This window comes from Convolutriloba macropyga, chromosome 5 (genome assembly GCF_964194025.1).
Source record: "Convolutriloba macropyga chromosome 5, txConMacr16.3, whole genome shotgun sequence".
NCBI lineage: Eukaryota > Metazoa > Xenacoelomorpha > Acoela > Convolutidae > Convolutriloba > Convolutriloba macropyga.
In genome coordinates this window covers 75,684,642-75,701,293 of record NC_134472.1, presented here as the reverse complement: position 1 = coordinate 75,701,293, position 16,652 = coordinate 75,684,642, and the positions used below count along the sequence as shown (strand labels likewise).

Here is a 16,652-nt window from a genome sequence, read left to right as displayed (position 1 = left end):
ATCTTAGTAGTGGTATATATTAACCTCTAATATGGTTATTTGAAGCTCACTATTGAACTTCTTAGTCCCATTTAGCCCCCCCCCCCCCCCCCCGACTGAAGCAGGCTGCAATTCATTAGAGCTCCCACTAGTCGTTCGAGAGCAATTCTTCCGACGTTTAGTCGGTTGTGTTTTTCCTATTGCTAATCGACTCAACGAAAATTTTTACGGACTCAACGGAAGCAAATGGTTTTTTGTCAATATCTGACTTTATATTTGAGATTCCATTTTAGACGGCTGATGTTGAAGTTTCAATTAATTGTGTCTGAAATAAGAAAAATTTAAGAATAGACGTGCTTTGCTAACTCTGAATATTTTGATTGGATTTTTGAAACTGGCCGTGCAGCAACTAAACTAAAGAGTCGATTGGTCGCAACTTGCTGTTCCAACGCAGTTGCGATAGCCTCTAAGACTAACTTGTCTTGCAAGGCTTAGTTGAATGTCTTTCTTGGGGCAATTGAGGTCATCTCACTATTAAATATGGTGGTGACGGATGCATGGGATAAAGCTTGAATATAATTTCTTGGTGTTTTTTGTACAGTTGTCAGAAAGTCACCGACTTTCATGGTTAAGCCTTTGTTTAGAATAAAGCAACCTACAAAAAATATTGTCATTATAAGTTTAATTTGCTTGCAATGATCGTAAGTTTATGAAAGTCATTCCAATGGGAAAAATCAAATCATTCGTCTTTTCATCGATAAAAGTCATTTCATTGGCAAAATTGCAATAAAACTACTTTCATTCATTTGCAAGAACATTAAACTTATAATAACAATACATTATTAATTGCTCTCGACCGAAATTTGAAGCAACAATTGTAAAAGTGTTTGTATTTTTTATGCTAAGATTTTGCTTGAACGTTTCGATTTTTACTATGTTGACCTTTTCGTTCTGCGTGATCTAAATTTCTCTCTCATTCACAAATGTCAACAGCTGAACTCAAGTGGTGGAAGTTCACTACTAAAAGATCATCGAAATTGGCGTATTTTTTTCATTTGAAATTTTATTAGTGATTATAGTTGTATATAATAACCTCTTTGAAGAAGCCCTGTGTTAATTTAGTTACAACCTCCCTCCCCCCCCCCGACTGAAGCAGGCTGAAATAGATTCGAGCTCCCACTAGTCGTTTGCGAGCAATTCGGTTATGTTTCTTACATGCTCCCACCTCAAACGGGATTAAAAAAACTCTCAAGGATGGTATCCTGGAAATCTACATCGGATTTAACAACCGAGAATATTGCTGCAAACAAAATCAAAAAGCGCTGGTTACCAATTTAAAAGCGCAATCTTTCATTTCGTTAAAGTTTAGTTTTTATAAACTCCGTGAATTTACGAAGCACCTCAAAGTTTTGAGATTTCAATTTAATAAATTCATCACCAAAAGTGTCTTTTCTCTCAACAAGGTCGGAATTTCTGATGACGGTCTCTCCTAATATTTGAACAATTGAATAAGATTGTCCTTAATTGAGTTTTAAGTTGAGTTGAACTCTTGGTCGCTCTGGGATCAACAGAATACAAGGAGTGTCTGGAGATATTAGTCTCTTCATCAAACAAAGTGTGACCTTTGACTTCTGAACTTTGCTCTCTGGCTTTTGAAGTATGGACGCCAGCATTTGGTCTGACCTTTTCAGTTATGAGAATTGCAAAGTTTAAGTGTCGAGTTTCGACAAAATAAGTTCGATGATTGCGATTTGGATTTGTTCGAGTTATGTTTGAAGATATACATACTATCATCTTGGTGTGCATGGTTTAAACAGAGATGCAAGAGAAGGAAAATCTCAAATGACAAAGACAAGTGTTCTCAAAGTGAAATATAAAGTGGTTTTACATGCATTCATGCTTCTTTTAATGCAAAATATTTGCAAAATAGTTTTTAGTCTGCAGTTGAAAAAAAAGCTGACGTGCCGTGTAAGTGAAGTGTGAAAACATTGTAAAGCAGAAGTAAAAACTAGTTTTTGTTGACCGAATTTAGGAATTTGACTAAAATTCTGATTTGAATGGATACAATGGTATCAAACTGAAGTGAGGCATACATTGAATAGTTTTGCATTCTCCCTCTACTTGCTTAGTAGACATAGGGATGTATGGATGTCATGACATTTGCTCCAATTTTGCAACTTTTGCTCTCAGGTCTTTGCTGTGATGCACAGTGCAATACAATATGACTGTCTGTTAAGTGTGATGTAATTTTTAATATGGAAAGCTATGCTTTACAAGTTGGCTTGGCTTCAAAGGCGATCGTAGTTCTTAACTTTATGGAAATTTGTCCGCTAGAGCAGAATGACAGTCCATATTTGCAAATGAACGCTTAAATTATTGTCCGGATTAGTTTTCCAAATGCAATGTTTTGTCGGTTTTCGTCTTTACTTGGAAATCGATCGATAGACTTAAACAATTGAACAAAACTTTTCAATTTCATGCATGATATTGAGTTTAAAATGTTTTATAAAATTATGATAACGATTTAATGTGTATTGATGATTGATTATTTAAACGTTGCTTACAAATATAGTAGCTTACTACGCTGCAGTAGTATTCGGCGAAAACGGAAATTACTTTCGTCTAATTTAGCCCTGACTTGCCCTGATTGGCGGTTGCGTGTTATAGCTCAGCCTACTGGACAGCCCGAGATTGCCAGACTTACAGTTGATCGAAGTCCAGCTTGCGGGGGAGGTATTACGTACATCCTGGGAAAGCATTTCACACGACCTACTGTTACATTCTCCAGAAGAGGACAGCCGATTGGATCATCCAGTTCTGTTATTCCAGGTGATAATAATGATGATTGTATTGCAAAATTCTGCGTGCCATCTCTAGTTTGTTGGTATTTCCTGTAATAGTGGCTCATATTGGTTAATTACTGGAAGATTCATGCAAACAGCAAGAAAACCCGAATATAAGTGCACGTGCGCCCCTATTTTCAACCGTTACACACGTAAGGACCCAATTTCAAAATACAGTCACATGGGAATGATTTCACATTATCATTCACTGATTCAAATTTAAACAGAAGTAAAAAAAAACAGCTCTACGAAGAAAAACAGCCACAAAATAATTAATGTTCTTTTTAATTGCTCGCCAACGACGTTTATAGCAATTATTAATAGCCACACGGCAATAGCTGGGGCTTTTTTGGCCTTCTCTTGGTTTTTATAGCTGCGAAGCTGTAAGCTGAGCGAAGCTATATTGCGGTGCTCTTGGTTTTTTACAATTCAAAGAATTTGAATTGTATTGGGGCGCTGTCTTTTTTTTAAGATCTGTTCTCACATTTTCATGATTTTTGAAGTCAAATTGGAGTAGTGATTTTGGTCACGCCGAAACAGGAAGTGGAGCGAAAAAGCAAGTGGTTTTGCGGCGTGAAATTTTTTCGCTACAAATTTAAAGTAGAGTGAGAAAACGGTGTTTGAACAAAAATTCGCTTTCTCGCTAGTGGTTTTTTGTTCACATGCGGCAGTTTCACTTTGATTTTTACTGTTTTTTCGATTTTTTAGATCGGATTTTTTGTAAATGGTTTTTCCAATCCATTCATAGTCCGTTCTAGGTCTAATTTTCTGTTTAGTCAATGAAAATTCTTTGATTTGTACGTCAGGACTTGTCCTGCTATGTTTTTTGTTTCGTCGTCTGACGCTCTTTTTTCGTTTTACATTTGTTCACACAGCAAAGCTGAAAAAGTCAAATTTTCTGAATGACTTCTTCCTCTCACTAACGGCATTTGCGCGCGTGACGTCATTTCTTACTCGCATTAGCAAAAGTTTTTAGGTTATTTGCGTGATGAGATTTTGATCATACGTGACTTACCTCACTCAATAAAATGACTTTTGCACTTTAAAACTTAAGTTTAGTTTGAATTTGTTTAAGGTCAAAGGAACTCATTTGTGCAGTTAAGGTCCCGAATAAGAGGCTTCTGAGGAATGAATTTTAACAAGCTTTATTAATTTATCGCTGAATGTTTTTTACTTAGTTTTTTGAGCGGCGTCGATTTTTTTTTCAATTTAGATCTGTATCTGTTTCTATCTCTATTATATGGCACGCAGGTCTATTCTTTCGCAGCTATTCCGGCAATCTGCCGGATATGTTTTACAATTCAAAGAATTTGAATTGTATTGGGGCGCTGTCTTTTTACGACTCGAAGAAGATAGTATTGGAGAAGTCCTTTTTTCAATTAATTTTATTGGAGTGATTTTCGAAGCGGGAAATGAAACACGTTAATTTGAGTGTAATGCTACTTTGGAGATATTTAATCAGTTTTGCTGATTTTAACGAAAATTTATGATTTTCTGCCTGTTTTGTTAATGCTTTAAGTGGGATTTGGATAGAAGCTTGTCATTTAAGGAATATTCAGATACCAATTAAATAACGTTTTCTGGGTATAAATCATTTTTTTAAGGAAAATTGACAGAAAAATTGAGAAATTTTAAAACCATTTTTCTTATTTTTTTTGAAGTTTTTATTTTTTTTAATCTTTGAGAAGTTTCTTAGCCTATTATCACTTGCCCATTGTTTTGCGAGCTCTTCATTGCTCTGATTGCAAAGGAACTTTATTCGGCTTTATGTTTACTTGTACTATAAAAAGAACTCAAGTTGAAATAAACTTTTTCTAGTTTTTTGTTCAATTTGTTTTTAAAAGCCGTTTCTATTCTTCCTTAAATTTTTTATGGCATTTGTGGAGGTTCAGGGTTCACAATAGTTGTTCAGTTGTTTAGTCATAAGTATGGGCGATTTTCTCCTCCGAGTCGTTTCCGGAATTCTTCCGGCTATGTTTTAAGATCTGTTCACACATTTTCATGATTTTTGAAGTCAAATTGGAGTAGTGATTTTGGTCACGCCGAAACAGGAAGTGGAGCGATAAAGCGAGTGGTTTTGCGGCGTGAAATTTTTTTGCTCTAATTTTAAAGTAGAATGGGAAAACGGTGTTTGAACAAAAATTCGCTTTTTCGCTGGTGGTTTTTTGTTCACATGCGTCTATTTCACTCTGATTGTTACTGTTTAATATCCGCCCTCATCTTCTCAGCCGGCTATTATAGCGCTCCTATTTTTTTAATTCGTCGAAATTTTTTTCGCTCCAAATTTAAAGTAGAGTGAGAAAAGGGTGTTTGAAAAAAACTTCGATTTCTCGCTTGTGGTTTTTTGTTCACATGCGGCAATTTCACTCTGATTTTTGCTGTTTTTTCAATTTTTTGGATAGGATTTTCTTCTAAGTAGTTTTCCCAATCCATTAGTAGTCCGTTCTAGGTCTGGTGTTCTGTTTAGTCAATGAAAATTCTTTGAATTGTATGTCAGGACTTGTCGTGTTATGTTTTTTTATTTCGTCGTCGCGATTTTTGCTACGAGCATGACGTCACAACCACTTCAAATCTATTTTTTCATTCGTTCATGAAATTTTAACTGAAGTGCGTGTGTGACGTCATTTTACGCTCTTATTGGACCAAATTTTTTTGTTCAATTGCGTGAATAAATTTTTGGTCACACTTGATTTACCTCACTCACAAAAATGACTTCCTCACTGAAATTGACTTTTTGTTACTTTAGTTCAAAGAGGCAAGGTCAAATGGGTGGGTGTCACTCTAAATGAAGGTTATTTGAGAGCAGCTAATAGAAAAAGCAAAAACTTAAAGATTTTTTTAATATAACACAGCCCTCAATGAAAAGACGAATTTTTTTGGTTTGTCTTTTTTACTGTTTTTTGCGACTGCTATGGCGGATTTTTTCTGGCAATCTGCCAGTTATGTTATTAGTCCTATTGGTTTTTTTATGCGCTTTTTCCCTTGGCTGATTTTTAGTCTGACCCTGACTTTTCGTCCTTTAAAACGGGATAAACAGGTAGCGCCCAGCGGGCATTAGGTTTCATCAGAGGCACTTAGCTGCGTCTGGTAGTTCTTCAAGTACTTAGTGTGGTGATGCTACTGTAAAGGCCGTATTTAAGGTTAAGGGGTCATTTCGAAGTTTTTGAGTTCAAAATGTTTTAATTTTTGTGTTTTTTCGTCCTTTTTCGAAATTTTTGTTGAACCAGTCTGAAATTGAGACTTTTTAGATTGATAAAGGTCGTTTGTACGACGTGAGTACTTTTATTACCTTTTTAAGAGCTATATATTTGGTAATCTAATTAAAAACACCCAATTTTATACTATTTTTCAATTTTTTTAGCTTTTTGAAAATTTTTATTTTCTTCAAGAGACAAGAAACCTTTTCTAGGGTTTGATGATAGGCCAGTGAATGGTTTCTAAATGTAATGGAATGGTTTTCAAGGTTTTAACGTCCCTACTTTTAGTTATTTTTTTCAGCCTCAGGGGCCATAAAACCTCCTTAAGGGTTTAATAATAATAATAATTACTGAAACATTTTTTATGGCCATGGAATAGTTTTCAACTTTTTTGATATCACAAATTTTATGCATTTTTTTTGATAAAACTTGCTATTTCAAATTTTAGCTTTCTCCAGCGAAAGCGCTAAGAAATCTCCTCTACGGTTTGAAAATAGGTTACTGTATAGTTTCTTGATGTAATGGACTGGTTTAGATTTTAACATCACAAATTTTTAATTTTTTTTAACAAAACTTGCGATTTTTTTAACTCATTTGTCATTATTCAACTTTTTGTCGTTTTTCAACTTCAGGCGGTCAGAAAACCTCCTTGAGGGTTTGATAATAAGTTACTGAAAAATTTTTTTTGGCCATGGAATAATTATAATTTTTTTAATATCACAAACTCTAGCAATTTTTTTGATAAAACTTGCATTTTCAAATTTTTCAGCGAAAAGAGACAAGGTCAAATGGGTGGGTATCACTCTAAATGAATGTTATTTGAGAGCAGCTAATAGAAAAATCAAAAACTTACAGATTTTATTATAACATAGCCCTTGATGAAAAAAACCCTTTTGGTCTGTCTTTTTTACTGTTTTTTGAGACTGCTATTGCGGATTTTTTCTGGCAATCTGCCAGTTATGTTATCAGTCCTATTGGTCTTTTTTTATGCGCTTTTTCCCTTGGCTGATTTTTAGTCTGACCCTGACTTTTCGTCCTTTAAAACGGGATAAACAGGTAGCGCCCAGCGGGCATTAGGTTTCATCAGAGGCACTTAGCTGCGTCTAGTAGTTCTTCAAGTACTTAGTGTGGTGATGCTACTGGAAAGGCCGTATTTAAGGTTAAGGGGTCATTTCGGAGTTTTTGAGTTCAAAATGTTTTAATTTTTGTGTTTTTTCGTCCTTTTTCGAAATTTTTGTTGAACCAGTCTGAAATTGACTTTTTAGATTGATAAAGGTCGTTTGTACGACGTGAGTACTTTTATTACCTTTTTAAGAGCTATATATTTGGTAATCTAATTAAAAACACGCAAATTTATACTATTTTTCAATTTTTTTTAGCTTTTTGAAAATTTTTAATTTCTTCAAGAGACAAGAAACCTTTTCTAGGGTTTGATGATAGGCCAGTGAATGGTTTCTAAATGTAATGGAATGGTTTTCAAGGTTTTAACGTCCCTACTTTTAGTTATTTTTTTAGCCTCAGGGGCCATAAAACCTCCTTAAGGGTTTAAAAATAATAATAATTACTGAAACATTTTTTATGGCCATGGAATAGTTTTCAACTTTTTACTATCACAAATTTTAGGCAATTTTTTTAAAACTTGCTATTTTAAATTTTAGCTTTCTCCAGCGAAAGCGCTAAGAAATCTCCTCTACGGTTTGAAAATAGGTTACTGTATAGTTTCTTGATGTAATGGACTGGTTTAGATTTTAACATCACAAATTTTTAATTTTTTTTTTACAAAACTTGCGATTTTTTTAACTCCTTTGTCATTATTCAACTTTTTGTCGTTTTTCAACTTCAGGGGGTCAGAAAACCTCCTTGAGGGTTTGATAATAAGTTACTGAAAAATTTTTTTTGGCCATGGAATAATTATAATTTTTTTAATATCACAAACTCTAGCAATTTTTTTGATGAAACTTGCATTTTTCAAATTTTTCAGCGAAAAGAGAAGGTCAAATGGGTTAGTATCACTCTAAATGAAGGTTATTTGAGAGCAGCTAATAGAAAAAGCAAAAACTTAAAGATTTTTTTAATATAACACAGCCCTCAATGAAAAGACGAATTTTTTTGGTCTGTCTTTTTTACTGTTTTTTGCGACTGCTATGGCGGATTTTTTCTGGCAATCTGCCAGTTATGTTATTAGTCCTATTGGTTTTTTTATGCGCTTTTTCCCTTGGCTGATTTTTAGTCTGACCCTGACTTTTCGTCCTTTAAAACGGGATAAACAGGTAGCGCCCAGCGGGCATTAGGTTTCATCAGAGGCACTTAGCTGCGTCTGGTAGTTCTTCAAGTACTTAGTGTGGTGATGCTACTGGAAAGGCCGTATTTAAGGTTAAGGGGTCATTTCGAAGTTTTTGAGTTCAAAATGTTTTAATTTTTGTGTTTTTTCGTCCTTTTTCGAAATTTTTGTTGAACCAGTCTGAAATTGAGACTTTTTAGATTGATAAAGGTCGTTTGTACGACGTGAGTACTTTTATTACCTTTTTAAGAGCTATATATTTGGTAATCTAATTAAAACACGCAATTTTATACTATTTTTCAATTTTTTTTAGCTTTTTGAAAATTTTTATTTTCTTCAAGAGACAAGAAACCTTTTCTAGGGTTTGATGATAGGCCAGTGAATGGTTTCTAAATGTAATGGAATGGTTTTCAAGGTTTTAACGTCCCTACTTTTAGTTATTTTTTTCAGCCTCAGGGGCCATAAAACCTCCTTAAGGGTTTAAAAATAATAATAATTACTGAAACATTTTTTATGGCCATGGAATAGTTTTCAACTTTTTACTATCACAAATTTTAGGCAATTTTTTTAAAACTTGCTATTTTAAATTTTAGCTTTCTCCAGCGAAAGCGCTAAGAAATCTCCTCTACGGTTTGATAATAGGTTACTGTATAGTTTCTTGATGTAATGGACTGGTTTAGATTTTAACATCACCAATTTTTATTATTTTTTTTACAAAACTTGCGATTTTTTTAACTCATTTGTCATTATTCAACTTTTTGTCGTTTTTCAACTTCAGGCGATCAGAAAACCTCCTTGAGGGTTTGATAATAAGTTACTGAAAAATTTTTTTTGGCCATGGAATAATTATAATTTTTTTAATATCACAAACTCTAGCAATTTTTTTGATAAAACTTGCATTTTCAAATTTTTCAGCGAAAAGAGACAAGGTCAAATGGGTGGGTATCACTCTAAATGAATGTTATTTGAGAGCAGCTAATAGAAAAAGCAAAAACTTACAGATTTTAATATAACATAGCCCTCGATGAAAAAACGAATTTTTTTGGTCTGTCTTTTTTACTGTTTTTTTGAGACTGCTATTGCGGATTTTTTCTGGCAATCTGCCAGTTATGTTATCAGTCCTATTGGTCTTTTTTTATGCGCTTTTTCCCTTGGCTGATTTTTAGCCTGACCCTGACTTTTCGTCCTTTAAAACGGGATAAACAGGTAGCGCCCAGCGGGCAGTAGGTTTAATCAGAGGCCCTTAGCTGCGTCTAGTAGTTCTTCAAGTACTTAGTGTGGTGAAGCTACTTGGAAGGCCGTATTTAAGGTTAAGGGGTCATTTCGGAGTTTTTGATTTCAGAATGTTTTAGTTTTTGTGTTTTTTCGTCCTTTTTCGAATTTTTTGTTGTACCAGTCTGAAATTGACTTCTTGGATTGATAAAGGTTGTTTGTACGAGTGAGTACTTTTATTACCTTTTTAAGAGCTATATATTTGGTAATCTAATTAAAAACACGCAATTTTATACTATTTTTCAATTTTTTTTAGCTTTTTGAAAATTTTTATTTTCTTCAAGAGACAAGAAACCTTTTCTAGGGTTTGATGATAGGCCAGTGAATGGTTTCTAAATGTAATGGAATGGTTTTCAAGGTTTTAACGTCCCTACTTTTAGTTATTTTTTTCAGCCTCAGGGGCCATAAAACCTCCTTAAGGGTTTAATAATAATAATAATTACTGAAACATTTTTTATGGCCATGGAATAGTTTTCAACTTTTTTGATATCACAAATTTTATGCATTTTTTTTGATGAAACTTGCTATTTTAAATTTTAGCTTTCTCCAGCGAAAGCGCTAAGAAATCTCCTCTACGGTTTGATAATAGGTTACTGTATAGTTTCTTGATGTAATGGACTGGTTTAGATTTTAACATCACCAATTTTTATTATTTTTTTTTTACAAAACTTGCGATTTTTTTAACTCATTTGTCATTATTCAACTTTTTGTCGTTTTTCAACTTCAGGCGATCAGAAAACCTCCTTGAGGGTTTGATAATAAGTTACTGAAAAATTTTTTTTGGCCATGGAATAATTATAATTTTTTTAATATCACAAACTCTAGCAATTTTTTTGATAAAACTTGCATTTTCAAATTTTTCAGCGAAAAGAGACAAGGTCAAATGGGTGGGTATCACTCTAAATGAATGTTATTTGAGAGCAGCTAATAGAAAAAGCAAAAACTTACAGATTTTAATATAACATAGCCCTCGATGAAAAAACGAATTTTTTTGGTCTGTCTTTTTTACTGTTTTTTTGAGACTGCTATTGCGGATTTTTTCTGGCAATCTGCCAGTTATGTTATCAGTCCTATTGGTCTTTTTTTATGCGCTTTTTCCCTTGGCTGATTTTTAGCCTGACCCTGACTTTTCGTCCTTTAAAACGGGATAAACAGGTAGCGCCCAGCGGGCAGTAGGTTTAATCAGAGGCCCTTAGCTGCGTCTAGTAGTTCTTCAAGTACTTAGTGTGGTGAAGCTACTTGGAAGGCCGTATTTAAGGTTAAGGGGTCATTTCGGAGTTTTTGATTTCAGAATGTTTTAGTTTTTGTGTTTTTTCGTCCTTTTTCGAATTTTTTGTTGTACCAGTCTGAAATTGACTTCTTGGATTGATAAAGGTTGTTTGTACGAGTGAGTACTTTTATTACCTTTTTAAGAGCTATATATTTGGTAATCTAATTAAAAACACGCAATTTTATACTATTTTTCAATTTTTTTTAGCTTTTTGAAAATTTTTATTTTCTTCAAGAGACAAGAAACCTTTTCTAGGGTTTGATGATAGGCCAGTGAATGGTTTCTAAATGTAATGGAATGGTTTTCAAGGTTTTAACGTCCCTACTTTTAGTTATTTTTTTTAGCCTCAGGGGCCATAAAACCTCCTTAAGGGTTTAATAATAATAATAATTACTGAAACATTTTTTATGGCCATGGAATAGTTTTCAACTTTTTAATATCACAAATTTTATGCAATTTTTTTGATAAAACTTGCTATTTCAAATTTTAGCTTTCTCCAGCGAAAGCGCTAAGAAATCTCCTCTACGGTTTGATAATAGGTTACTGTATAGTTTCTTGATGTAATGGACTGGTTTAGATTTTAACATCACCAATTTTTATTATTTTTTTTACAAAACTTGCGATTTTTTTAACTCATTTGTCATTATTCAACTTTTTGTCGTTTTTCAACTTCAGGCGATCAGAAAACCTCCTTGAGGGTTTGATAATAAGTTACTGAAAAATTTTTTTTGGCCATGGAATAATTATAATTTTTTTAATATCACAAACTCTAGCAATTTTTTTTGATGAAACTTGCATTTTTCAAATTTTTCAGCGAAAAGAGAAGGTCAAATGGGTTGGTATCACTCTAAATGAAGGTTATTTGAGAGCAGCTAATAGAAAAAGCAAAAACTTACAGATTTTTTTAATATAAGATAGCCCTCGATGAAAAGACGAATTTTATGGTCTGTCTTTTTTACTGTTTTTTTGAGACACTGCTATGGCGGATTTTTTCTGGCAATCTGCCAGTTTTGTTATTAGTCCTATTGGTCTTTTTTATGCGCTTTTTCGCTTGACTGATTTTTAGTCTGACCCTGACTTCCGTCCTTTAAAATGGGATAAACAGGTAGCGCCCAGCGGGCATTGGGTTTCATCAAAGGCCCTTAGCTGCGTCTAGTAGTTCTTCAAGTACTTAGTGTGATGAAGCTACTGGGAAGGCCGTACTTAAGGTTAAGGGGTCATTTCGGAGTTTTTGAGTTCAAAATGTTTTAATTTTTGTGTTTTTTCGTCCTTTTTCGAAATTTTTGTTGAACCAGTCTGAAATTGAGACTTTTTAGATTGATAAAGGTCGTTTGTACGACGTGAGTACTTTTATTACCTTTTTAAGAGCTATATATTTGGTAATCTAATTAAAACACGCAATTTTATACTATTTTTCAATTTTTTTTAGCTTTTTGAAAATTTTTATTTTCTTCAAGAGACAAGAAACCTTTTCTAGGGTTTGATGATAGGCCAGTGAATGGTTTCTAAATGTAATGGAATGGTTTTCAAGGTTTTAACGTCCCTACTTTTAGTTATTTTTTTAGCCTCAGGGGCCATAAAACCTCCTTAAGGGTTTAATAATAATAATAATTACTGAAACATTTTTTATGGCCATGGAATAGTTTTCAACTTTTTAATATCACGATTTTTTTAACTCATTTGTCATTAACCAACTTTTTGTCGTTTTTCAACTTCAGGGGGTCAGAAAACCTCCTTGATGGTTTGATAATAAGTTACTGAAAAATTTTTTTTTGGCCATGGAATAATTATAATTTTTTTAATATCACAAATTCTGGCAATTTTTTTGATAAAACTTGCAATCTTTTTCAATTTTTTCAGCGAAAGAGCTAAGGAACCTCCTGTAGGGTTTGATAATAGTTTAATGTATAATTTCTTGATGTAATGAACTGGTTTCAAGTTTTTAACATCACAAATTTGAATTTTTTGGTCAACATTTGCAATTTTTTTAAGCATTTTTTGTCATTATTCTGGTTTTTTCAGCCTCAGGGGTCAGAAAACGTCTTGAGGGTTTGATAATAAGTTAATGAAAAGTTTTTATTGGCCATGCAATAGCTTACAACTTTTTAATATCACAAATTTTAGCAATTTTTTGATAAATCTTGCAGTTTTCATTTTTTAAATTTTTGTCAGTTTTGAGCTTTTTCTCCAGCTTTAAGAGACAAGGAACCACCTCTTGGATTTGATAATAGGTTACTGAATAGTTTCTAGATCTAATGGAATGGTTTAATATCCCAAATTTTAATATTTTTTGACAGAGCTTGCATTTTTCTGACTGTTAGCATTTTTGAAGTTTTTTCCAGATGTAGGGGCCAGAAAACCTTCATTACCTCCTTTTATATTACGATTTTAATCAATTTTTTTTAATTATATACAATTTTAAGTTTTTGAATTTTTTGACTTTTTTAAAAGTTTTTCCGGTACACGAGGCCCAGGGACCTCCTCTGACGCTTTATAATTTGCTGCTGCATAGTTTCTAGAGTTAAAAGAATTGTTATCAATGTTTTAATGACTCTAGTTTTAGCAATTTTTTGTAAAATTTCAATTTTAAATTTTGAAAAATTATTGTTCCATGTTTGTGGATTCTTATAAGCCAGTGAAACGCTTAAAGCTTGAAATAGGGAAACCTGATAGTCTCTTGAGACAATGAATTGGTTCTGGGTTTTTTAGCACGACTTTGTTAAAATTTGCAATTTTTTAATTTAATATTTTTGTCCTCTTCTGAGTTAAACAATCATTACTGGCCAACGAGACCTTTTAGGTCTTGAATATGGTTTTCATGACAGAACCCCAGAGACAAAAAATGGTTTTGAACATCTTGTTTACTGCGTAATGTGGAAGCTTCTCTTTCGAGTTTTGCGATTTCAGTTTTTTCTAACTGATTTAATTTCTAAGATAAATAGAAAGTTCAGAGTCGAATCTCATCATGGAGATTATTTTTAGCTCTCTCTCTCTCTCTCTCTCTCTCTCTCTCTCTCTGTTGATTGGGGTTTCTTTTCTTCTCGTTTACGTTCTATCTCGCGTACATTATCTCTTTCTCTTTATATATATATATATATATATATATATATATATATATCCTTAACTTTTGTTGATGCCGTAGTTCAGCTGCTGTTATGTGGCTTGATATCATCTATTACCCTCACCTCACGCCCTCTCAGTTAAGCTACAGCTGGCTTCACTTAACCGTAGCTAGTTGCTGACGAATTCAATCGCTCGCAGGTTGTTTTTTGGCAGTTCGCCCGACGCTAGTTGGTTTTGTTTGGGTATTTTATCGCTTGTACTACTGTTTTGGAAAATTTGTTGTTTGTCTACCACGGTCTCTGTCTCCATTGCAAACGTACAGTATTACCTAAAACAACTAGAAGAATTGATAATTTTATTTTCCGACAATTGAAAAATTCTGAAACTATTAAATTACTCTTAGTTTTGTGTTGTACTCAGTTGTGACAGTTTGTTTTGCCATTAATTTTTTCAATTGTTGTGAATTATCATAATAATTTTGAACTCTGAACGTTGGTAAATGATAAATCGGACTACAAAAAGCTATAGGAGATCCTTAAAAGTATAGAAACATGCTGGTCAAATACTACCAGATTTGAACAAAATTTAGATTTATATTGTATACCAGACAATTGTTTGTAATTGTTTTTAAAATTGATTTATCATTTTGTCCTTTTCTGAGTTTATCGATCGTTACTGGCCAATTGGATTTTTTAGGTCTTGCAGATGGTTTTCGTGACAGAACTCCAGAGCCAAAAAAATGGCTTCGAACATTTTATCTACTGCGAATTGTGGAAGCTTTTCTTTTGAGTTTTGCACTTTCAGTTTTTTTCTATATGATTTAATTTCTAAGAAAACTAAAAGTTACAGAGTCGAATCTCATCATAGAAATTATTTTTAGCTCTCTTTCTCTCTTTCTCTCTCTCTCTCTCTCTCTCTGTGGATTGGGGTTTCTTTCCTTCCCGTTATGTTTTATCTCGCGTACATTATCTCTTTCTCTCTCTCGATGCCGCAGTTCAGGTAGCTGTTGTGGCTTGATATCATCTATTACCCTTACGTCAACTTTTCAATTGAGCTAGAGCTAGCTTCACTAAACCGTGGTTAGCTACTGACGAACCCAACCGCTGGCCGGTTGTTTGAGAGCAATTCGCCCGACTTCAGTCGGTTATGTTTAATTGCTATCGAACGAAGTTCGAAGCAACTATTTTTGTCGCGTGATGCGTTTTTGCCCATCCCCGAGCTTTATTGCAACCCCATCACTGATCGTACGATAGGCACACGGCAACCCAAAGACTGTCTTTTGCCAATGCAATTGACAAAATAACGAATTGAGAACATGCTGTTAATTTATAATCACGAAGTAGTTATTTCTAAAAACTCTAGAATAAAATTTTAAGGAAATCTTAATAATAGCCGCCGTCCGTATCTCAATGGCGCTAATTTTTAATTCCTTTTACAACAGTGTCGACGTTCGCGTGTGACTTCTGAGTTACATTCGGCAAATTTACCTAAATGCTGTCAACTATCAAAAAACCCTTAATCAATATTAATATACCCTTAAACGCACTAATAATAAATAAAGGCACTTAGACGTGCAAATTATCCAAGTTACATCCATTATACTGCTAACTGGTTTGAGTAGTATGCTTTCTGTTCTCCAATGTGTGGATTAAAAAGCCATATTTATCGACTCTAATGAAATTGCGGATCAAATTAGAACATTTTTTGACATTTAGTTTAAAAAATTTAGGACATTGTTATTTTTAAATTGCTCTCAAACAAAGTTTTATTTGTTATTGTCTTAGTCCTTCGGTTCTTTTTCGTCTGACCCATTTGACTTTTCGCCCTAAATAACGGGATAAACAGGTAGCGGCCAGCGGGCGTTAAGTTTCATTAGAGGCGACTAGCCGCGTTTAGTAGTCCTGCAAGTGCTAAGTGTTGTGAAGCTACTGGGAGTTGTGTGAGTGAGGCCGTAGTTTAATGTTAAAAGGTCATTTTTAGGAGTTTTTGAGCCCGAAATAATGCAATTTTGTGTGTTTTCGTGATTTTTTTGAATTTTTGTTGGGCCAGTCTGAAATTGAGGCTGGTTAAAGTTGATAGAGGCCTTTTGCAAGACATAAATACTTTTTACGACCATTTTAAGAGCTATATGTTTTGATGTTTGCTAATCCAAATATATCCAATTTTATACTAATTTTCTCAATTCTTTTCAAGCCTTTTGAAAATTTTTGAGACAGTTTTTAGCCCTAGGTGTCAAGGAACCGCCGGGGCTTTGATAATAGGTTACTGATTTTTCTTCTTACTCGTCTTACTTTTCGTCCTCAAAAACCCCAATTACTGGAGGGCATCATGTCCTCTTAACCACTGGTTCTCTTAGCATACTAGTTTCTAAGTATGCAATTCATCGAAACTGTTTTGCAGACATCATTTCATGGTGTAAAGTGCCTCCCTCCCGTCGTTAGTGGGTTATTTTTTTTCTAACTGTTGCAATCTCAAATGTCGGTCAGTGGGGTCAGCGATAGCTATTTTCCGGTAATCTGCCCGCTATTTTGGTCCAACAACCCCTTTTTTTATTCTGTATTGATTGTTCTTTTTTCATGATTTGACTACAACTGAGGATTACATCCTAAGAAAAATTGTTGACTGTACTGTACCGAGTCACGCATAAAGGCTGCTTTAGCTTTATTGAATTTAGTGAGTTTTGAAAAGAGGTAGGTTATCCGATTGAAAATTCAACAAAAGCAACCGAAAACAGTTCTATGATCTAG

The 16,652-nt window shown here is 33.7% G+C and overlaps 1 protein-coding gene across 1 annotated transcript in view; it reads left to right on the top strand.

Annotated features, from left to right (window-relative positions):
* Nucleotides 1-2,349: 2,349 nt before the first annotated feature.
* The window catches only part of LOC142339660 (uncharacterized), a 39,898-nt gene continuing 25,595 nt past the window's right edge, over nt 2,350-16,652 (top strand). The window contains exon 1 of the mRNA XM_075389856.1: nt 2,350-2,808. Coding sequence (XP_075245971.1) covers nt 2,517-2,808 — 292 coding nt within the window. The 5' untranslated portion in view covers nt 2,350-2,516. The remainder of the gene's footprint in view (nt 2,809-16,652) is intronic.